The sequence below is a fragment of the Gopherus flavomarginatus genome, chromosome 14 (genome assembly GCF_025201925.1).
Source record: "Gopherus flavomarginatus isolate rGopFla2 chromosome 14, rGopFla2.mat.asm, whole genome shotgun sequence".
Taxonomy (NCBI): Eukaryota; Metazoa; Chordata; order Testudines; family Testudinidae; genus Gopherus; species Gopherus flavomarginatus.
In genome coordinates, this window is record NC_066630.1 from 25,009,132 (window position 1) to 25,032,739 (window position 23,608).

General features: G+C 47.3%; 2 protein-coding genes across 5 annotated transcripts in view; both read right to left on the reverse strand.

The window, feature by feature from the left end:
• The window catches only part of MYLK3 (myosin light chain kinase 3), a 72,742-nt gene extending 59,446 nt beyond the window's left edge, over positions 1-13,296 (reverse strand). The window contains exons 1-2 of one of the 2 annotated variants that reach the window (XM_050923064.1): positions 13,220-13,296; positions 12,853-12,954 (exon numbers count right to left, since the gene is read on the reverse strand). In XM_050923064.1, the coding sequence (XP_050779021.1) occupies positions 12,853-12,900 (48 nt within the window). In that variant the 5' untranslated portion in view covers positions 12,901-12,954; positions 13,220-13,296. Of the gene's footprint in view, positions 1-12,852; positions 12,955-13,183 lie in introns of both variants that reach the window. The other variant, XM_050923065.1, reaches the window with a different exon arrangement.
• Positions 13,297-15,300: 2,004 nt separating this feature from the next.
• The window catches only part of C14H16orf87 (chromosome 14 C16orf87 homolog), a 53,581-nt gene continuing 45,273 nt past the window's right edge, over positions 15,301-23,608 (reverse strand). For 2 of the 3 annotated variants that reach the window (XM_050923132.1, XM_050923133.1), the window contains exons 4-5: positions 23,086-23,221; positions 15,596-15,772 (exon numbers count right to left, since the gene is read on the reverse strand). In XM_050923132.1, coding sequence (XP_050779089.1) covers positions 15,679-15,772; positions 23,086-23,221 — 230 coding nt within the window. In that variant the 3' untranslated portion in view covers positions 15,596-15,678. Of the gene's footprint in view, positions 15,408-15,595; positions 15,773-23,085; positions 23,222-23,608 lie in introns of those variants that run through there. The other variant, XM_050923134.1, reaches the window with a different exon arrangement.

The following is a 23,608-nucleotide window of genomic DNA, read 5'->3' on the forward strand; positions in this document are numbered from 1 at the left end:
ACTGCAGTATTTGGAAGATAGTATCAAACCTATGCAGTACTTAAGAAAATGACAGTCCTTGTGGTGACTAACGTTATTTCAAAACTAAATTTAAAGTTTTTTAAAAGTCCCTTACCGTAAATCTTTTTATGTAATCAGACACACAAAATCCTCCCATGCTCAAACAAAGGGATCTGTGCAGTGAAGATTCCTGATACAAAGTTCCCATTTTTTTTTAGCCTGTATGGCAGTAACCCAGGTAGCCTGAAGCCTTTTACTGAATTCAGCAAAGCCTTGTTGGATCTTACTAGAATTCTGTGTGTGAGATAAACTAAGCATTTCATCTTATCTGACACTACACTAGGCATTTCAATCATTTCACTTCCTTATCTGTAGTACTAGGTTCTGTCTGTATCCTTGCAGCTCATTTCCTGAATCACCGATAAGAGAGGAAACAAACTCAGCAGAAGACGATGGCCAAATTACTTGAAGTCAATCAAGAGTCCTCTCTATACACTTCTGTCAGTGTTATTTGGCTTTCTTGTTTTTGCCCAATTTAACTTTTTGTTCTTATATGTAAAAAATGCAACTTTGGTTCCAGCTGTCATTCACTAGCATTGTTCAGTGCAGACACTAATGCAGTATTCACATCAATGTGATTGTATCAGTACATGAGAACAATTTGCTCTCAGACTTTAGAGGGCAACAAAGTCATAGGAATTGAGGAGACAAGGGTAAATTGTCAGCCTCCATATATGCACTCAAAAGAATTCCTCACACAGGTACATTCACCTGCACACATGGTTTCGATAATTTAACATCTGTGCTCAGACAAGTATTGATTTGCACCTGCAAAATCGCTCATGGTCAAGGGGTTTAACAGGTGTAAATTTACATTTAAGTACATGCGGGGGATGAACCATTTCAAGTGCATTGCACCCATAAGGCATGGCCATGTGTGTGTTAAGCAATTTTGTGAACACACAGCTTGCAGCCCATAAAGGCTCATTTAAACATTTTCCCCAAAACTGAAGTGAAAAGTACATTTATGCCCATATGCAAACAAACTGAGACTCCAGTAAATGACTGCACCTTTATTTTGTCTTACTAAGAATTTAATAAGTTTTTAGATGGTAAATTCTTTGAAGCGGGGACCATGTTCTTCCATGGTTTTGGACACTACCCAGTACAATGATCCTGATGGGGCCTATGGACATGACTGTCATATATATGTTAAAATAAGACCACCAGCACATTTTCACAAATTAAAAAAAAGACACTGGAAGACCCGAGAAGAAAGTTCCAAAGAAGTAATGACTGAAATCTACTTGCAGTTCTGTGCTGTGGCTTCATTTTCCCTGTTAATGCAATAAATTATAGTAGCTAATAGTTTTATCTCTTTGCAAGTGTGACGTTATTGACCATATAGATCACTGTTGCAACCACTGTTATATGTTTGCAACAAATCTTGACAAAATGTGGCATGTAAGATGTCTATGAAAAGGTTATGATTATGCTATTTGTATGCATATTTGTAAGCACCATTTTTGTATTTGAAGTTATGAATATTGGCCCTATACCTGGATTTCAAAGGTTTGCTCCTGGGGTAACACCCACATGGTAGCTAGCCAGCACATCTTGAAGGGACTATTCAAATTGAAAGCAGCAAAAAGTCCTGTGGCACCTTATAGACTAACAGAGGTGTTGGAGCATGAGCTTTCGTGGGTGAATATCCACTTTGTTGGATTCAAATTGAGTGGCCCATCAAAAGAACATTTAACTGTCAATGGACCATGGAAGATGCCTATCTAGACTTAATGGCATTTCCTGGTGTGACTAGGTGAAATGCCTGGACATGTGACTTGCCCATGTGACTCCAAACTATCTTGTTGCTGTAATTTTCCACAGTAAGAACAATGGGATTCCCTCCACATAGCAGAAGATATAAAAGGCCCTGGAAACCCCTCCATTTTGCCTCTATCCTGGTCCAGTCTCTGGAACATGGACTTATACTAATGGGAGCATTCTAACCAATTGACTGAGGACCTTCCAATGATTTGGAAGCAACTAGACACTTATTAAGCCAGCAGTTTATTCCATCACTGTTAGAAGTCTGAACCAAGAACTTTGCAATTACTGTATGTATTTGATTCCTTTAACCAATTTTAACTTTCACCTTTCTTTTTCTTTTTACGAATAGACCTTTAGATTTTAGATACTAAAGGACTGGCAACAGCGTTATTTTGGGGTAAAATCTAAGTTATATAGTGACCTGGGTGTGTAAAAGACGGTTACTCACCTTTGTAACTGTTGTTCTTCGAGATGTGTTGCTCACATCCATTCCAGTTAGGTGTACGCGCCGCGCGTGCACGCTCGTCGGAAACTTTTTACCCTAGCAACTCCAGTTGGCCGGCAGGTCGCCCCCTAGAGTGGCGCCGCCATGGCAATCGATATATACCCCTGCCGGCCCACCCGCTCCTCAGTTCCTTCTTGCCGGCTACTCCGACAGTGGGGAAGGAGGGCGGGTGTGGAATGGATGTGAGCAACACATCTCGAAGAACAACAGTTACAAAGGTGAGTAACCGTCTTTTCTTCTTCGAGTGATTGCTCACATCCATTCCAGTTAGGTGAATCCCAAGCCATACCTAGGCGGTGGGGTCGGAGTGAGAAGTCGCGGCATGGAGCACTGCAGATCCGAAGGCCACGTCCTCTCTTGACTGCTGGACCAGGGCGTAGTGGGAAGCAAAGGTGTGGACCGATGACCAGGTCGCTGCCCGACAGATTTCCTGGATGGGCACACGGGCGAGGAAGGCCAGCGACGACGCCTGCGCCCTGGTAGAATGCGCAGTCACACGGCCCGTAGGAACATGGGCCAGCTCATAGCAGGTCCTGATACAGGAAGTTACCCATGAGGATAACCTCTGCGAAGAAATGGGAAGCCCCTTCATGCGGTCCGCTACTGCCACGAAAAGCTGGGGGGATTTGCGGAACGGTTTGGTCCTCTCCACATAGAACGCGAGAGCCCTACGGACATCAAGCGAGTGGAGCTGTTGCTCCCTGCCTGAAGAGTGAGGTTTCGGGAAAAAAACCGGGAGGAATATCTCTTGGTTGACGTGGAAGGCTGAGACCACCTTGGGGAGAAAGGCAGGGTGTGGCCTCAGCTGCACCTTATCTTTATGGAAGACTGTATACGGGGGGTCTACCGTGAGAGCCCGGAGTTCCGACACCCGTCTAGCTGAGGTGATAGCTACTAGAAAGGCAGTCTTCCAAGAGAGATAGAGTAGGGAGCAAGTAGCTAACGGCTCAAAGGGGGGCCCCATGAGCCGAGACAACACCAGGTTAAGATCCCAGGTCGGGGCAGGGAGTCGGACGTTAGGGTACAGACGTCCCAGCCCCTTCAGGAATCTAGTCACCGTCGGGTGAGAAAAAACGGAGCGGCCATCCCCACCCGGGTGAAAGGTGGAGATAGCCGCCAGGTGGACCCGCAGGGACGATATTGCCAGGCCCTGTTGTTTGAGGGACCAAATATAGTCTAAAATATTGGCCACCGAAACTTCCATCGGGCGGAGATCTTTCTCCACGCACCAACAGGAGAAACGCTTCCACTTGGCCGAGTATGTCGCTCTAGTGGAAGGCTTCCTGCTGCCCAAGAGTACCTCCCGTACCGGGGTGGAGCAGCGCAACTCAGAACTGGTCAGCCACGCAGGAGCCACGCTGCTAGGTGCAACGACTGGAGGTCCGGGTGACAGAGAGTTCCGTGTTCCTGGGTGATCAGGTCCGGGTGAAGGGGCAGGGGAACTGGGTCGGCTATGGCCAGGTCCAGCAACATGGGATACCAATGCTGTCTGGGCCACGCCAGGGCTACCATGATCACGCGGGCCCTGTCCCTGCGCACCTTCAGAAGGACCCTGTGGACCAGCGGGAACGGGGGGAACGCGTAGAACAAGTGGGTCGTCCACGGAATAAGGAAGGCATCCGCTATAGACCCGGGTTCCCTGCCCTGAAAAGAGCAGAACGCCTGGCATTTCCTGTTCCCCCCCGGACGCGAAGAGGTCCACACGGGGACAACCCCACCTCTGGAAGATCGAGAGGGCGACGTCCGGGAGAAGGAACCACTCGTGTGAGAGGAAGGATCTGCTCAGGCAGTCCGCCAGCGTGTTCCGTACTCCGGGGAGGAAGGAAGCCATGAGGTGAATGGAGTGGGCTACACAAAAGTCCCAGAGTCGCATCGCCTCGTGACATAGGGGAGAGGATCTGGTGCCGCCCTGCTTGTTGATATAGTACATGGTCGTCGTGTTGTCGGTAAACACCGCGACACAACGACCCCGAAGCTGGTGACAGAACGTTTGACAAGCAAGGCGGACCGCTCTCAACTCCCGCATGTTGATGTGCAGCTTCACCTCCTGCGGGGACCACAGGCCCTGTGTTCTCAGGGATCCCAGGTGGGCCCCCCAGCCGAGATCCAAGGCATCCGTCATTAGGGACACCGAGGGCTGGGGTGGGTGGAATGGGAGCCCCGCACACACTACGGACTGGTCTAGCCACCAGCTGAGAGAATCCAACACCCCCTGGGGGATTGTGATCAGCATGTCTAGTGGTTGCCTTGCCGGCCGGTAATGTGCGATGAGCCACGACTGGAGGGGCCTCATGCGGAGCCGAGCGTAACCGGTCACAAATGTGCATGCTGCCATGTGGCCTAACAGGGTTAGACATGTCCGTATTGATGTTAAGGGGGCTGCTCGCAATCGCTGAACGATCGCCGACAACGCCTGGAACCTTGGCAACGGCAGAAGGGCCCTGGCCACGGTGGAGTCCAGGACGGCCCCAATGAACTCCACCCTCTGCGTGGGGAGCAGGGTGGACTTGTCCACGTTGATCAAGAGGCCCAAGGTAGCAAACAGGCCGGTGATCCTGTGGACGTGGCTGCAGACCTGTAGCTCCGACGTGCCCCGAATTAACCAATCGTCTAGGTAAGGGAACACGTGGATACGACTGCGCCGAAGATGTGCCACAACGACGGCCATGCATTTTGTGAACACCCTTGGAGCCGTAGAAAGGCCAAATGGGAGGACTGCAAATTGGTAGTGAAGGCGGCCCACCACGAATCAAAGGAAACGTCTGTGGTGTGGCCATATGGCAATGTGAAAATAAGCGTCCTGCATGTCGAGGGCGGCATACCAGTCTCCCGGATCCAGGGATGGGATAATGGTCCCCAGGGATACCATGCAGAACTTCAACTTCACTAGGTACTTGTTGAGCTCTCGCAGGTCGAGGATAGGCCTGAGGCCTCCCTTGGCCTTGGGGATCAGAAAGTAGCGGGAATAAAACCCCTTGCCTTTCTCGTTTTCCGGAACCGCCTCTATAGCTCCTTTGTTGAGGAGCGTCTGTACCTCCTGTCGAAGGAATTGCTCGTGAGAGGGGTCCCTGAAGAGGGACGAGGAAGGGGGGCGGGAGGGAGGAAATGATACAAACTGCAGGCGGTATCCCGTCTGCACCGTGCGTAAGACCCAGCGGTCCGATGTTATTTGGGTCCACGCCGGGAGGAAAAACGAAAGGCGGTTGGAAAACGAGGGGGAAGGATCCGTGGGGGAAACTGTTATTGCGCCCTCGGGCGCACCTTCAAAACGAAGGCTTGGGCCCAGGCGGGGGCTTGGAGGAGCTTTGATTCTGCCCCCCTTGGTTCTCCGACTGTCTACGCCTTCCATTCCTGCCGCAGCGCCTATTAAGGTCCTGTCGCTGGCGGAACTGGGGGTATGGCCTACGCTGCTGCGGCCGGAAGGGTCTGCGCTGTGTTCCCGGCGTGTGCATCCCGAGGGAGCGCATAATGACCCGATTGTCTTTAAGACTTTTCAGTCTGGAGTCTGTCTTTTCTGAGAACAGGCCCTGGCCTTCGAACGGGAGGTCCTGGATGGTGTATTGGAGCTCCAGTGGAAGGCCAGAAACCTGAAGCCAGGAGATGCGGCGCATTGTTACCCCCGAGGCGAGGGTACGGGCAGCTGAGTCTGCAGCGTCCAAAGAGGCCTGTAACGAGGTTCGAGCAACCTTCTTGCCCTCGTCAAGAATCGCCGCGAATTCTTGACGAGCCTCTTGTGGCAGCAGCTCTTTGAACTTGTCCGCTGCCACCCATGAGTTAAAAGCGTAGCGGCTAAGAAGGGCTTGCTGATTTGAAACCCTGAGCTGCAGGGCCCCAGCCGAATAAACCTTGCGGCCGAGGAGGTCCATACGCCTGGCCTCCTTGGATTTGGGGGCTGGGGCTTCCTGTCCGTGGCGCTCCCTCTCGTTCACCGACTGCACCACCAGGGAACACGGTGTCGGGTGTACGTGGAGGTACTCATAGCCCTTGGAGGGGGCCATGTACTTCCTTTCGACGCCCCTCGCCGTAGGGGGGATGGAGGCCGGTGACTGCCAGATTGTATTGGCGTTGGCCTGGATCGTCCTAATGAAGGGTAGGGCGACCCTGGTGGGAGCATCGGAGGAGAGGATGCTGACGACGGGGTCCTCGATCTCAGAGACCTCCTCGGCTTGCAGGCTCAGATTCTGTGCTACTCGCCTAAGGAGGTCCTGGTGTGCCCTGAGATCTAGCGGAGGAGGGCTATTGGAGGAAGTGCCAGCCACCGCTTCGTCGGGAGAGGAGGATGAGGAGACCCCTGGCAAGAAAGTGTCCAGTGGGGGGTCCGCCTCAGCCCTCGCCTCTGGCTCAGGAGCAAGACCAGGGTCTTGCTGCTTCGATCCTTCCTCTCCATCAGGGGAGGGAGGGGGGCGAGACAACGACGCCTCTGGCACCCTGTGCTCCGCCGTTGCAGGCCTAGCAGGAAGCTGTTGGGGGCCTTGGGCTTGATGGTATGCCCAGGGTGTCCAAAACCCCCACTGCTGCGGACCCTGGTCCTGTTGCGGAGGGTCCTGGAATAGAGCCGCTTGTCTGTCGGTGCCCAGCGCATATACGCTGTCCGCTTGTGATGACACCGATGGCTGTCTGGAAGGCCATGGCGGGGCCGACCGCGGCTGATAAGAGTCTCCGCGGTCCGGCACCGAAGATGTTCTCGGTGCTGGGGATCGGTACCGGGAGTCATACCGGCGCCGGGATCGGGACCGAGTTCTGTCTCGGTGCCGGGATCTGGACCGGTACCGGCCGCTGCTTCGGTGCCGGGATCGGGACCGGGACCTGCCACCGACGCGGTGCCAGGAGGTCGACCGGGACCGGGACCTGCCACCAGCTCGGTGCCGGGAGGTCGACCAGTGCGGTGAATGACGGCGAGACTGGCTCCTAGAGTCACGGTGCCGGTATCGGCGGCTGGAGTCAGACCGTGACCGTCTGGAGGTCGATCGGTGCCGCGAGTGCGACCGGTACCGCCGAGGGGAGCGGTGCCGGGACTGCGAGCAGCAGCGGGATCTCGAGCGACCGTGGCGTCAGGACCTCGATCGTGAGCATGAGTCCCGAGACGGCGCCGTCATCATAGGTTTGCCCCTAGATGCTACCCGCACCGGAGGTACCGGGGGTGACGGCTGAGTTGACTCAGTCAGGGCAATGAGGTCCCGTGCCGAGGCGAAGGTCTCTGGAGTGGATGGGACCAATAGCTCAACCCCAGATCTTATGGGGGAGCTCGGCGGTACCGGACTCGACGGACCCACCGGGCCCGGAGTCGACGGTGCCGGTAGCGCCGCAGCAGATGTCGATGCCGGGCGCTCCATTCGAGTCTGCCTGGCTGGAGTTGCAGACTTTGATGGTCTTGTTTCTGCACCCGGTGCCGGGGAAGGTCGGTACCGGGGAGTCTTTCCAGTGCCGGTGCGATCCGGTGCCGGCGTAGAGATCACGGCCTGCGAAGCTGCTGGGTCAAGTGCCGCTTCCATTAGGAGAGTCCTGAGTCTCTGGTCTCTCTCCTTCTTTGTTCTGGGCTTAAAAGCCTTGCAAATGCGGCACTTGTCCGACCTGTGCGATTCCCCCAGGCACTTTAGACACGCGTCGTGAGGGTCGCTGGTTGGCATAGGCTTTTTACAGGCCACACATTGCTTAAAGCCCGGCGAACCAGGCATGAGCCCGGTGCCGGGTGCCGGGAAGGGCTACAGCCCAGACCGGCTAACAACTATGTACAAAATTATTTACACTACAAACTAATTAACTAACTATACTTAACCACTAACTAACAACGGTAGTAACAAGGAGAGCTAGGGACGTGGAGGACAGCAATGCCGCGCTCCACAGTTCCAATGACCGACACGGCGGTAAGAAGGAACTGAGGAGCGGGTGGGCTGGCAGGGGTATATATCGAGCGCCATGGCGGCGCCACTCTAGGGGGCAACCTGCCAGCCCACTGGAGTTGCTAGGGTAAAAAGTTTCCGACGCGCGGCGCGTACACCTAACTGGAATGGATGTGAGCAATCACTCGAAGAAGAACTGGTCCTTTGGGATCAGACGACCCTTTCATTTGATGAGACTGGTTGTAAAGAACCACTCATCTCTGAATCCAGTGGTTTTGGTGAGGATATAAGAACTGGAAAGCCCAAGGAAACTGCTTTTATGACGTCTTGTTAGCACATGTGGCGAAACAGGAGTTTACTTTTGTGACTGGTTTGGTATAGCTTATGAAAGAATAACCACCAGTTTTGGGTTGTGTTTGCCCTATTTCTCAGCAGTTGGTCCTGAATTTGGCATCCTCGTTGTGACCAACTGAGCCACAGTTACAAGAAGCAATTATCCTTGCTTGGATGAGTGCGTTGTAAGAAACTACTTACCTTAGAGCAGTGGTTTTCAAACTTTTTTCCTGGGGACCCAGTTGAAAAAAATTGATGATGCTCATGACCCAATGGAGCTGGAGATAAGGGAGAGTGGGAGGGGCTCAGGGCTGGGACAGATGATTGGGGTGCAGAGGAGAGACCTGCAGGGTGGGGCTGGGAATGAGGGATTATGGATGTGGGAGGGGGCTCTGGGCTGGGGCAGGGGTTTGGGGTGCAGGAAGGGGTCAGGGCTCTGGGCTGGGGGTGCAGGCTCAGGGGGATTGGGGATGAGGGGATGGGGTGCATGAGGGGATCCAGGTTGGGGGGAGGGCTCAGAGCTGGGGCAGAGAATTGGGGCATGGACTTACCTCTGGTGGCTCCTGATCAGTGGCATAGCTGGGGTTCAGAGGCAGGCTTCCTGCCTGTCCTGGCACCACGGACCATGCTGCGCCCTGGAAGCGGGAAGCAGCAGGTCCGGCTCCTAGACAGAGTTGCACAAGCAGCTCCCCATGGCTCTTGCCTGCAGGCACGCTCCCTCCCCTCTGCACATTCCCAGCCAATGGGAATGTGAAGCCAGTGCTCAGGGTTCGGGCAGAACGTGGAGCCCCATGGCCCCACTGCCTAGAAGCCAGACCCACTGCTGGCTGCTTCCAGGACACAACATGGTGTTGGAACAGGTTGGCACTAGCCAACCTTAGCTGGGCAGCACCGCCGACAGGACTTTTAACATCCCAGTCTGCGGTGCTGATCAGAGTCGCTAGGGTCCCGGGGTGCTGAGCAAGGTGACCCAGTACTGGGTTGCAACCTGAACTTTGAAAAGCACTGCCTTAGATTATATTGGGAAAGAGGAAAGTAGGATCCTGATATACAAAGTGACACTCCTTTACTTAGGGCCAGTAACTGCAGTGGAGATGCATGAGTGTCACTGAAGGCAGCTTTTGGAATTAGCACAGGCTATGTCTTCACTGATGAAAAAGGTGTGTTTTACTGTGGGATAACTAACGAGCATTAGCCATCCTGCTGTAAAAACATAGTGGAGAAAAGGCACTGTACTTTTATCATGAGGAAAAGCTGGTGAGGTTAACCACAGTGGGTGGGAGGTGTCACCTATCTATCTTGTAGTAAAATCTACAAGTGACTTGTCTTTGCTTAGGATTTTCCAGTGAGGTAACTATCGCCATTAGTTATCTCACTGTATAAAGTCACCTTTGTGTCAGTGCAGACAAAGCCAAAGAACTAACAGGGGGAGGAACAACAGTCGTGTGGTTAAAACCAAGGGATGGACTGGTCCAGGATGCTTGATAGGGTGCAAAAATCACTGCCAGTCTTGCAGATGGTCTGTATTTTGACCTTGCTAGGCATGTTTTTCAACGTGCTCAGCTACATCAGAATACAGGCCATTTTGATGTTCAGGTGAAAGGGACTGAGGAGACCCGCAAATGGAGAAATCTGCTTAGGGCTTTGGATGGTGCAATATAAGCTCCTAGGGTGGGAGCATATGTACTGTGCAATATTTACAGCATAGCATCTTGACTTGTGATCCATACAGCTTACTCCTAACTAAATCACACACCCTAAGAGTCAGGAAAGATGGGCTCTCTGCCTCTGGATCTGGTCATAGACTTCCTATGTGACTTTGCTTTGTTTTTCTCATCTGTAATACTGGGTTATGAATACCTTCCTATCTCACAAAGCTTTACAAAGTTTACAAAGCTTTTGGAGATCCCAGGATTTAGTATCTATTATTATTATTATATATTATTCTTATTACTATTATTGAAGATAGCACTAGAATAAAATCTCCGAACGAACCACCACTAAATTTCAGAAACTCCAAAACCCAAATTGGTATCCAGGTGCATATTTTGCAATCTAGGCAAAATCCAGCCCTCTGGACAGGAGAATTAGCCATCAAGAGGAGGGCTCCTAAGATATTCTGCCTGGACAGGACAAGATAGTTCAGGGGGCCCTATGACAGCACACTGAGCAACATTCCTTACATCTGCTCAAATGAGGATCAATGTATGCTTCCCTACCCGCAACGTCTGCTGCCAGACAACACCAGGCACTCAGGAGCCAAGAGGCTGAACACGGCCCCTATCCTAGCTTTTAGGGAAGTCATGGATTGCAACCTCACAACCTTAAAGGTGCCCAGAGCAGGTTCTCATTTGATAGGGGCCCAGTTCCCTGTTAAATCAGAACTGGAAGTAGATTTAGGAGAAGGCATCCCATAAAGAAGTTGGGGGACAGGGTTGAGGCTCCTAATGTCTGGTTCAGTGAGGAGACACCCCCTTTTCAAGCCCCCTCGCCCTCATATTAGGAGAGGGCAGTTGGATCCCAGAATTGGGCTGGGAACAAGCTGTGGAGAGGTGAGGGGTGGGGGCTGATAGCAGACCTCTACCAAATAGAAATGACTATGGAAGGAATGATAATCTGCACTATATGAGTTATGGTGAGTAGTTCCCAAGGATTTAAGTTAATCAAGTTGCATCCTAGTTTAAACCACATCCCTTGAATCTTGTGTTTCTTCCCGCACGTTCAGGACAAATGCATCATGTTTTATTCCTGCCTGGCTGCAGCACTGAGGAAAGAGAAAAAGCTCCCTGCATCCACACACAATAGGACAAGGTTTTTATTCATACAAGGCAAGGTGTGTTTTATAGCGTCACAAGTGATACACAATGAAAATTAAAATGCAGTTAATTTTGAGAGGGTACAAACAATTGCACTGTTATTCTGTATTTTACAGAGATTATATTACTTAATGTGGCACCAAAAGCATGTGAAGCATGTAAGCATCAAGCCAACTGGGCAAGCCTGCACGACAAAGAGAATCCGTTAGGAAATTTGGCAGAGAGACTGGAACAAGCAACGTTCAGCCTGCAACCTTCCATCATCAGATCTAAATACAGAAGGATAGCGTAAAATGATACTTTACTGCAGTATTTTTATTAATAATTAAGAATATAATTATGATAGTCATATCCACCAGCTTTTCCACTCTCTTCTTTTTAACATTTGTAAACACTGAACATGAAGCTTACTTTGTACCTTCCATTTGGCTCCTGTGGTTCAGACTGTTGGATACTTTACACAAAGATGCTAAAAGCAACTAACAAAAGCAGTGATATAACAGTGACATTCAGTTTGCGACAGAAGAAAATCAAATAATCCAGTTTTGCCAAATAACAACATTTTCCTTTTAACATGTTGTATTAGATCAGCAAACAGGATAACAGATACAAGGCCAAATTTTCCTCTCAGATACACCGATATAAATCCGGAGTAACTTGCCTGGATTTACACCAATGTAAATGAGAGCAGAATTTAGTCCTCAGCATTCATATGTAGATAGTCTAAGAGCTAATTACAAAAAGCCCCATTTTAAATGTATTATTCAATGTGCAGCCAGACAGTATGTCTAGAATAAATGCAAAACTATTATAAAAATCATGATAGGGGACTTAAACCTTGATATGTTGCATACTACCGTGTGAAATATGACAACAAAAGTGACAAAGAAAAATCAAGTTACTGCTCTAAAAAAATATGGCCTTCACCTTTCAGAGATGCACATAGAGTCTGCTATCCATAAATTCTGAAGCTTCTTTCTTTCATACACGGTATCAGATATTTCCATTAGTCACTGAAGTGTGCAGACACTGGTCAACGGGATATGCAGAGTGAAGATTAATACAGGACCAAAAAAGTAGATTAAGAGGTTTGTTTGTTTTAGAACCAGACGCTGAGAGGCACTTAGCAAGCAACTCCCACTAAAGACAATGGAAAATGAGGGAGAATTCAGTACTTGTAGGTGACTTTCCTCACCTCCCAGGATCAGGCCCTTACCAAGTGCTGACAATGTGCTCAACGCTCTACAGACTGAGCGGGAGCTATGGTCCCTGCCTCAAGGAATTTATCATCTATTATCATTCTTTATCTACAGCAGGTTTCAACTACATGTAGTTCAGAGCAGACTTACTTGCTTGCAAAGAAATACACAAGTAGTAGCTTCAGTTCTTTTGCCCATGTTCTCTCTCACAATTCAAGATACAGACCACAGGCAGGTTAGCACTCCCTGCCCAAAAACTCAAGCTCTGATAAATTCTCTGAAGCCCATATCAAACTCAAACTCAGCTTCCAAATTCTACCAAAACTTACCCTTTCATTCTGCTTCCATCCATGCAGACTAGAACTGGATACCAGCATATAGCAGTGTTCCCAGGACAGTCAGAAGAAAACTCAGACGGATCCAAAAAAGCACTGTGTATGAGAAAAAGAGTATTGGTAGCTGATCAGAGCAAGTATTCAGGGGGTTTTGAAAAGTTTTTGCAGATAAGACATCCTCTAAGAGCAAGTGATTCCTGGATGTCAGAGTCTCACCATGAGCATATTTCTATAGCTGCTTCACTCAGAAGGATTAATGTTAAAGGTCAGGTATTAAAGCCTCCCCAGCTAATTAGTATTTATTTTACACTGTGGATCCACTTACATAAGGAAATTTTCCCCCAGGCCAGAAGACACTCACGTTTTATTCCATTTTTAAACCTTCAGGATCCTGCTCTCACTATTTGCTTCACAAAGGAAACATATTAGCAATGACACCTTCAGTGAGGCTGCTTCTATTTAAGTAACTGATACTGAGACAGATTCCTCCCTGATGTAACTATTAGCTCATGCAACTTTATACCAAGGATGAATTTGCCCTGTAGACTACTAATAGTTATAATTGTTGGCAGTTTTCTCATTCTTGAACTACTCTGCCAGTGCTCTGTATGCCAAAATGGGTGGGCATTATGTCTGCATTATGAGTAAACTAGGGAAAGCCCACCCAGCTAACACTTAAAAAAAACTAACTGCAAGCATGCAAGCTATAAAAGCAGATTAAAAGCATCATAAAGGCCATATTTTCACATCTCGGTGCCTACCTTGCTCCAGTCACACACGTGCAGCTAATTTACATGCAAAGCAGACTTTACAAAGCAATTCCAGCCCACATGGCCAGGGAGAGACTTCTGGAAGCAGACCTGGTGCAATTTCACTGAGCAAGGATGGAGGGCAGAATTTGAGAAACCATGCGGCAGTTCTGTACCGCCAAATGGCACACAGCCCTACTCCATGGGAGCAATCCTCACAGCAGCAGGCAGAGGACTACAGGCAAGTGAGATTAGGGCAGGCTAGGGAAGTAGAAGCAGATGTGACTGTGGAGGATAAGACCAGATATTATGCCACTCGAGTCTCTAGTTCTCCACTCTATGGCAGAAACACAAATATAATCAAGTAGATATATTTTAGGGGGTGGAGGGTTTTTCTTGGTTTGTTTTTTAAATCAGGCCATGACTTGTGGCAGCTGAAAAATTTTATTTTAAAAAAAGTTTCCCCTTTACACGAGTGCTGTTCCTCCATTGTAGTGAAATGATTTCATTAGATCAACAAGTGTAAACTCTGAATAGCGCTATGTACAAGAACACATACAATAAATGCTGTGCCTTGACATCAGAATACAAGCAGCAGGCCACCTAATAATGTAGAGATCCCAGAATGCACATGGGTCCAACGAGCTGCATTACATTTATCAATGAAACACAATAGGAAATAATTTGTTTTGCTTTTAAATATGCTTCCAACATGGGAGAGGCCTGATTCTAAGCACAAAGCAAAGGGGATCTGTACTGCAGAACCTGGAATCCATTGTTTCTTACCAGCCTCAGGTTCTGATTCCTGTTGAGGCTTGGAGTCCGCCTCAGGCTCGTCAGGGGAGGGATTCTTGAACCATCTCCTCTGGTTAGAGATGCAGAATCACATGGTCCTGAACCTCTGGTCTTTCAGAGCATCCTCCATGATCCCAGGACAGCATTCTCCTCACTCTGGTCCTCCTCAGCATCCCTTTGGACAACAAGGCTGCAAGGGTTGAGGGTATCATGAGCCACTTCAGGCTCTGAACTGGAAGCCCTTGAGTTCACCCAGTCAAGCTGCACACGAAGGCAATCTACAACACATCTTCCTCGAGAGACTGTTGGAGTCTTTTAAGCTCCTGTACGGGAGCCTCAAATGCTTTATGTATTCCCAGCTGTTGGCAGGAGTTTTCTGAGCATCCACCTGCTCCAGCCGCCATGAAATTTCCTAGCAGACATGAATGTTCCTGCCGCTGCAGGAGAAATCATGGAGGACAGTGTACTCTGACCACACATTGATCAGCACCCAGGTACAATAGGCATGCCAGGCAGCTACTTTCAGGGCTGGATCCATTGTCACCTGTATTGAGTTGTAAAGAGTGCAGTGGAAAGCTGTTGTGATGTGATCAGCTCAGCACACTACTACCAGTGAAAACAGGGGCAGGACCTTTATAGATTAGGTAAGGGTTCAGTGCATTGTGGGAATAGGGGTAGAGGAGTATTGAAACCTGAGACCTGGCACACGCCCCTTACCCCCATTCACACTTCAAACTGGCAGGGGTATGGGGCCGTGCCACAGCCTAAGGCATGTGCTTACCTAACTTACTCACCCTTTACTTGCCTTCAGACACAGGCTTCTGGGGTTTAAGTATGGACAATAGGGAGGTTATGGTACAATCACATTCCTGGACATGCACAGTCCCTAGTGTCAATGTGGTAAAGTATGTTATTTCCTGTACTCCTTATAACCTAGACAAGTTATTCAATAGCTGGTTATTTTTGAATGGGGAACATCACAAGCTGTGGAAACTTCACTTCTCCCTGTAAACTAAACAAAATCTGTGATACTCCAAAAATAAAACAAAATGCCCCACAGCGAAAGAGTGCAGACCGACCTTTTCATATGCTGTGATATTTTACCTCTTATACTACAGCAGCTCTTCTTGGTCTTGTAACAGGTTTTTCCAGTGATGGTGAAGAAGAAAGGGAAATGAATGGGCTGTCATTGATGTTGTATAATAGATTTTATCAGGCTCTCACTTAAACTACCGTGTTCCTTATTAGGTATTCATTTCATTGACACAATCTTCTGCTATGACGCTGGCCAGAACAACAACAGCAGCCACAGCAGTACACTTGTTAATGAGTTAACTCGAATGGTCGATTGACCACAGAACATGTGGTTTCTGTGAATGAGAGGCACAGAAGTACATGTGAAATGTCAAAGCTTGTGGAATGCTGTACGTATGGGTGGAATTATCTTCATTAATATCTTTACATTTGGAGCTGGAATTTGGAGGCATACATTCTAGGTGTGCAGTAGCGCACACACACTCACATCCTTGACTATCAGTTACAAAGTATTTAAATTAGTAAGAAGATGTGCTGTTGGGAGAGTGCAGAAGACACTAATAAGGAAAGCTGGCTGTCTTTCCTGTCATGTTTCAGCCTCCTCACCAATCCAGCACCCACGCAATTGCTGTCTGGCTTATTCTAGGGCTGGACTGCTGAAATGAGAAATTACATCTCAGAATGGATCAAGACAGTAGAAGAGGTGACATCTAATTTTCCCAGCTCTGCATCCACCGTGGGAGGTGTAAACGCATTTCATTTGCTAGGTGGAATATAGGAGAAGGCATGATACCCAGTGTTATGGCTGGGGGTAGTGTGTAATTGATTTTGGGCTGCTGTATATCTATTCAAAGGAGAACATCATTAACTTCACTCAGTCTAGCCCTTGTGAATAAAATGTGAGAAGTATTTGAGGATCTATTTTAATTAAGATGAGCACTTCTGAGCCCCCCTACCCAGGGCCGGCTCTAGCCAGTTCGCCCCCCCAAGCACGGCGGCACACTGCGGGGGGGCGCTCTGCCGGCTGTGCGGCTCTGGTGGATCTCCCGCAGACGTGGCTGCGAAAGGTCCGCTGGTCCCGCGGCTCCGGTGAACCTCCCGCAGGCGTGCCTGCGGCTGCTCCACCGGAGCCACGGGACCAGCGGACCCTCCACAGGCACGCCTGCGGGAGGTCCACCGGAGCCGCCTGCCGCCCTCCCACAAGCGGCAGAGCGCCCCTTGCGGCATGCTGCCCCAAGCGCACGCTTGGCGTGCTGGGGTCTGGAGCCAGCCCTGCCCCTACCGGTGGGTGCATAGTCATCCTGACAACCTGTGAGAGGCTGAAGGTGCATTAACTTCTCTGTAGACACCTCCATACAGGGGAAATCTTCTTTTGGGGCAGAGGATGCCCAAAAGATAACAGTACCCAGGGAAAGCCTAGGTAGTTCACTGCCTGGGAGCCAGCAAATGAGGGAACCCCAGACACACCAGAAAGATACAGTATTTCCATCAAGATGGCCTGTGTCTCACTCAGATGACACAAGGTTTGGGGAAGGAACTGCTGCTCATTCTATAGGGGAGAATCCTGCCCCTCCTTCCAACGCATTCTGTCTTGCCCTTCCCTGAATGAAGCCTAATTATCTCTTCCCCAATCCCTCGAGCTTTCCTCTCCCCAAAAAAACCCTTCTGTTTGTCCTTCCAAGTTCCCTCTGACACACATCCCTTCTTCAAACATACTTCTACCACAGAGATCTCTGAAATGTACACAAGATGGCCCCCCTCTACCCTACCCAAAATCCCCACTTGTCCCAGTCTTCTTCCAATCTCTTCCCCCTTAAATTCTCCTGTTCTCCCATCCTCTGCCTCCCCACTGCCAGTTCACCCTAGCTCTGGTATCTACCTTCCCCAGATCATCTCTTATAACCCCTAGACTGACTCCATCAGCTCTCCATATCAATACGTCCTTGATCTCACCTTGCCTCTACCTCCCCAAGTTTCTAACTACTGTCTAAAACAATGAAGAGTGCTTGTGGCAGCATATTAGAGACTACTGTCTGGTTCCCTCTTCCCTCCCCAGCTCTCACTCATCCCCCACTCTCTTCCACACACAGTTCTCCCCTTGTGCCCTCTCCCTCTAACCCCAGTCCCCTTGATGTCTTTGCTACATAAGGAAATTCCACAGCAAGTTATGCTGGCTAACAATGAGAACTCACCCAATTAAACCCTAAAAATTACTCATTTCACTTAGATACAAAGATATCTCAATAAGATGTTACACAGTTTTAATCTCTCCATGGCCCTTTAAGTCAAAGTGTTTGCCTTAAGAGTTGCTGTAGTCATAAAAACAGAAATGAGAACAAACCACTAACATCCCCTTAAAAATAGCATAAACTCATGCAAAGAAACCTTGAAACTAATCATTGAACAACAACAAAGAAAATGAACAACTAGAAGTAGGAAGAAAGCATGCATGGAGAGAAAGGTGGTAGGAACACGACAAATAGCATAAAGTAATAACTTCAGCTCAGGAAAAACAAATTTGTATTATACCTCACGCTTCCATTAATCACTCCAGATATATGACCGGTGCCCCATTTTTGTGATTTTTCCCGAATTCTAAATTTTCAAGGTCATTTGGTAACCAATGTGTTTAATTAATCTCAGATGTTCAAAATGAAATATTTTCCCCTCATCCTTTCTATTTACTGTGTATTTTTACTTTTGATATTTTTAAAACTGGATTTTTTTCTGCAAAGTTCTCTTGTATCAAATTACAAACATCCAATAAATTTACTAGAAACTAACAACTTCACACGCCACATTCTCCAGTGTTTTGAAATCATGACTACTGAACATTATAACCAATACAGATATTAAAATATGTGTTTCCTGTTCTGAAGTCTGGGTATAACTTGTACTTCCTTCAACCTTCACTGAACTACATTTATCTGCACACATATCAGCTGTGTGTGAATGCGAACATCCCTGTTACTAAGTAACAAGAGTCTTTCTCTAGGTGGTAGACAGCACAGTGAATGTTGTAAGCAATACAACACAAGCTGCCAGCTTCATAATTTGGCCAACACCAAGACACATAAGCTAAACATTTTGGATAGGGCACCTTTCAGACCTTTGTAAAACAAATGGGAGCAACATGACAAACAAATACATTGGCTAGTGACCAAATTTCTGGATAATCCTGCACCTTCCTGGGGACACTTCTTCCATATCAGGACTGCTACTGAGCATTTCTGTGGATTGATATATACCTGAATACTTATTTTAAGTTATGCTTACTACATTTCTCCTAATTTTCACCTTCCAACTAAACTCACCATCATAGCTTCCTAACTACCAATTTTAGATACTTCTGTCAATTTGAATTGTAGGATCATATCACTAAAAAAATAGCTATGGGATCAAGTGTCAATGTACTTTTAAAAAAATTAAAAAGTTAATCCATCAATGTGTAAGTCCCCCAGACAAACTAGAAAATATATTTCCCTGACAATTTTGGTCAATTTTTTTTAAGCTAGTTTTCAACAGATTAGCATTCACCTTGAGTAAAACTACAGGATCAGACTCTCGAACAGTCCTGGCACAGATTAAATCCGTTGCACAAAGTCAGCCAAAAAGGGACTTAATGACAGCTTTAAGAAGGGAAGATGCAGTTAGTAGACGCAACCAAAAATCTACCCCTGGGCTCAGTGGCGACTAATTTGGAATCAATAAACTGGCTTGATCAAAGTTAAAGAAACTAAGGTTAGTCCCATCCAAAAAATCACAAGCAGTTTTTCTGGATAAACAACCGCTCCTTGGGGCACCAGCACGGAAGAATTCAGATGTAAACAAGTCTAACCTATCTTCTCATGTCTAAAATGCCTCATCCAGACAGTGGACACTTGCTTCTCTAGGTAAATTAGAGGGCACAAAGTGTGGGGCATGCCCCCTTAGGGGGGTCATGGAGGAACATCCGGGGGGGGCTGCAGCATGGCCCAGGGAGGGAGCACTACTCAGCCCCTCCCCACTCCCACCTCTGCTCTGGTCCCACCCCCAGCCGCATCCCTGATTCCTGGCCTCGGCCCCAGCCTCAGTGAGGCTCCACTCCCAGCCCAGGGCAAAGGCTTGGGGCAAGGCTGGAGTGGAGCTGCACCTGATGAAGGGCCTGGCTGCCAGCCCCCACCACAACCCAGCTGCGGTTCCACTCCTGACCCTAGCCCCTGGCCGCGCCCAGCTCCCAGGCCCAGACCCATCCCCAGCTGCGGCCCCAGCCTTGGTCTCCTTACCCCTGCTCACGACCCTGGCTCAGGGGATTTGGGGACCACTGAGGTAAAGGCTCACATTGTCTTCTTTAATAAGGAAAGCTCTCTGTCACCAGAAGTAAAGGAGACAATAACAGAACTTCATCACTTTCTGAGAAGTTTACTGATCTGACAGTTTTGGCACAGCAGGAATTCTGCTAAGAATCTAATAGACTTTCTTCACTTGAAAACCAATAGACATTTGAAGAAAGCCTGTATATTAGCTATTACTTCTTTATCATTCACCCCATCTTTAATGCTGAGTGATCCTGGGTTTCCATAACTTCAGTTTTGTGACTTTTTTTCCCCATAACTGTGAAGTGACAAGGTCCAAAAACTCAATGTGGTGCATGTGTAGCAAGTTCCCTCAACCAGGAAGCATCTAATCAATCTCATTGTAACAAAAAATAGAAGTCTAATGCCCAGTTATGTGTGTGACATACCCTGCCAATGCATTCCTGGTATTTCCAAAATCTATTCTAGCACCTACCAAAGGTATCTAAGGCAGTGAAAGAGTTCTAGTGGGACTTCTACAGACACATCTTTCCCCATCACTCCTCACTACGCAGGAAATGCAAGAGGGATGCCTAAAAGGAAGGCCATTTTCTTTAAATAACCTCATTGCTAAGAACCAGATTAGTTTACTTACAGTTTGGATTAGCACTAACAGAAACTGCCATCCTTTTCAGAGCGCCAAACACGGCACCCACCAAGCCTCGAATGCTTTAAGTGTCTGAAGTGACTTCAGCAAGAGTTAGCTCAGGCCCCAATGGCATGCAATACAATGTATGAGACTTCACCTCTGGGAACAAGACCCTCCAGTGAGACAGTGTACCCCTACAGGCCTTCCCTCATCAGGTGATAGCAACAGATGTTAGGAACCTTTCAAATTGCAGGTGGGCTGCTACCAGACTCTTAAATCTGTGCCCCTTGAAATTTCAGAGACATGTAACTGGATTCAAATCCCTGAGCCCACATGCTAATCTTTTGGTCCTACCTCAGGAAACCAGTTTGGAATACAGCCACATACCAGAAGGTGAGCTGATTTCATTAGACTAAAAACTCTTAAAACTAATTCAGAAGATCTTGGTACCATCTAATCTAAACCTAAACCCTAATTTGTCTGGAATTGAAAGATGAACCATTGCTAAAACCTAATCTGAATTCACATCTGAATTCAACTTCCTTGTCTCACCCATAATTGTAATGTCTGCATTTTTTCTGCTGTTGTCCAAAGCACAGAAATCACTGAGGTAAAAGCAATAACAACATCACTCCATAATTTGCAAGCCTAAACTGGGATTGCTAGGGAAGAAATGCAGACAAACAGCTTCGGGGAAAAAAAATAAAGCTGCCTTCTCTCCAGCAACTAGTCAATTGACACAACCATCGCATAGCGATCACACATCAAGCATTAGCAAAAGTTAATCTCTGTTTGAATATATGTTCTACTTTTTTATTCATTTCTGTTTGACATACAGCAGTGTGTGTGTCTCCCTGTAAGGATCAGGCATGGTTTCCTGGGAAGACAGAGTACTCATATATGCAAGATCTTCATTTTACTCCATTAAAAAGATCCTAAAATACCCTCAGTTTAATTTCACTTATTTCTAAGTTGTTGACTTTCAGTCTGCCCAAGTTGCTTAGCGGGTTTTAAAAAAGCAGCTTAGTGTTTCAAACTTCATTCCTTTAGGAAGTTTAACTGTAGACTAGACCCTAAGTTATTTTAATGATAGCTCCAGCTGCCGCTGAACTATATACAATAGACAGCTGTTCTTTCTTTCAACAGTTTCTTATGTTCATGTGTTATAATTTAAGTCGCCCCTTGTGTGTTAAAGAAACGGAAACTATTGATATTATGAATATGACACATAGTGCAGCTACTCAACACAGATAATATTCTCCTGTACCCGGTGTATCTTTTGTGAGAAAGCTATGGCTGTAATTCATGAACAATGCCATGAGCGAGAATAAAACTAACTTATCCCTTTAGAAAGCCTAATTGTTAATAGAAATATATTTTAGCACATTTTAATTTTAATTTTTTAAGAAAACCAAACTACTTTAGCAAAAAAGTTAGCTTCCAATTTAGCAACTTAGGGCCATAAGAAATAGCAATGGACCTAACAATAGCACAGTACCATTCATCTTAAGGAGTGATGGTACAGGACAGCCCAAGGAAATAAAAGTTTGGTCCCAGAGCATAAGAGAGACAAGGTAGGTGAGGTAATTTCTTTTAAGTTGGTCCAATAAAAGATCTCATCTACCTTGTGTCTATCAAAGAAATATATGGCATTGGGAATAATTTAATATAATAATAATAAATAAAATAATAGGAGATACACCAATCTCCTAGAACTGAAAGGAACCTTGAAAGGTCATTGAGTCCAGCCCCCTGCCTTCACTAGCAGGACCAAGTACTGATTTTTGCCTAAGATCCCTAAGTGATCCCCTCAAGGATTGAACTCACAACCCTGGGTTTAGCAGGCCAATGCTCAAACCACTCCCTCCCCCTTCTCATTCTTTGGGTTGGAGAAGCACAGAGAGCGCTTACACTATCATTCTCCACCCATGCTGCACTTGCTCTGTAGATAAAATAAAACTGTGCTAGTGCTGTCAACCGGCACCTTTCACAAGCACTATAACCCACGTGTTCAGATAATTTTTTCTCCCAGTTGGAACATTTTCAACAAAATGAATTTTTGCCAAAATATGCTGTTTCATCAAAGCTTTTCACAGAGACACAGCGGTTTTGATAAAGATTTCACTGGGCAGGTTGAGAGCAAGCATGCACACCTAGGAGGTGGGAGACGTAGGTTCAAATCCCTGCTTTGCTTGATTCAATGACCTGGGATGAAAAACTCTTCTCAAAATCAGGCAGCAGAGCAGAGAGTTAAACCTGGGTCTCCCACATCCCAGGCTAGTGCCCTAACCCCATGCTACAGCTACACACTCACATATATATGAACACCCTCAGCTCCCTGAATTGAACAGCTCAGGTTTTGAGCCAAAAAGAACCACCGACAATTCCATTTTTGCAAAAATATTCAAATTTTGTTTTTGTTCCACTGCAGAACGATAACTCTTTTCAAAACCTCAAAAATTGCCATGAAATAGGATCATCACCCACCAGTCAGCTCTAGCGCTGAGCACATGGAACGGTCGTTCTCTATAGAAGCTGTGGGTGTTCAGCACTTTACAGGATCAGGCCCAATAGGAGAATGCCAAGCCACACCAAAAAATAAATTTAAAATATTTAACAATAAGGTATTGAAGGGTAAGGAGAATTGAGACACAGAAATAATAATTGCAGAAGAGTAGGACATTAACAGCAGCAAAGGGGCATCTGCAAGGAAGACAGCACTCACCTCTGCATCCTAATGATCAGCTGCAGTAGCACAAGACCTGGCTCAGAAGATTCTGCCCTCTCCACGCTGGTGGATAAACCAAATAGATGGCAGAGAAGAAAATTTACCTGGTGAAACACTCCCAGCCCAGGAGAAGCTGAAGGAGATTGAAAAGGAAGTGGTGATAGTACAATTTCAAGTTCAAATCTGCAGACCAATATGTTTGCTCAAATAAGATCTCTCATTTTTCCAACCATTTCAATCTTTGTGGGGTGGGAAGGGGTAAGGAATGCACACACATCTGTGTCATGCCTTCTGTCTGAGCGACATTGCTTACCGTTCATTTAGGTTCCACATCTAGTTTCAACAATTAGCAGCTACAAGCAACACTTTGTAGCAGCAGGAAAAAAATCTGACTTTTTCTAACAGTAATTATTTTATTTACTGATTGTAGTCAGCTCCATTTGTATTTTACAAAGCTAGACACCAAACATGGTGCGTATCCCTGAGGTGTCTAAGCATTATTGGAGTACATTAGTCAAGT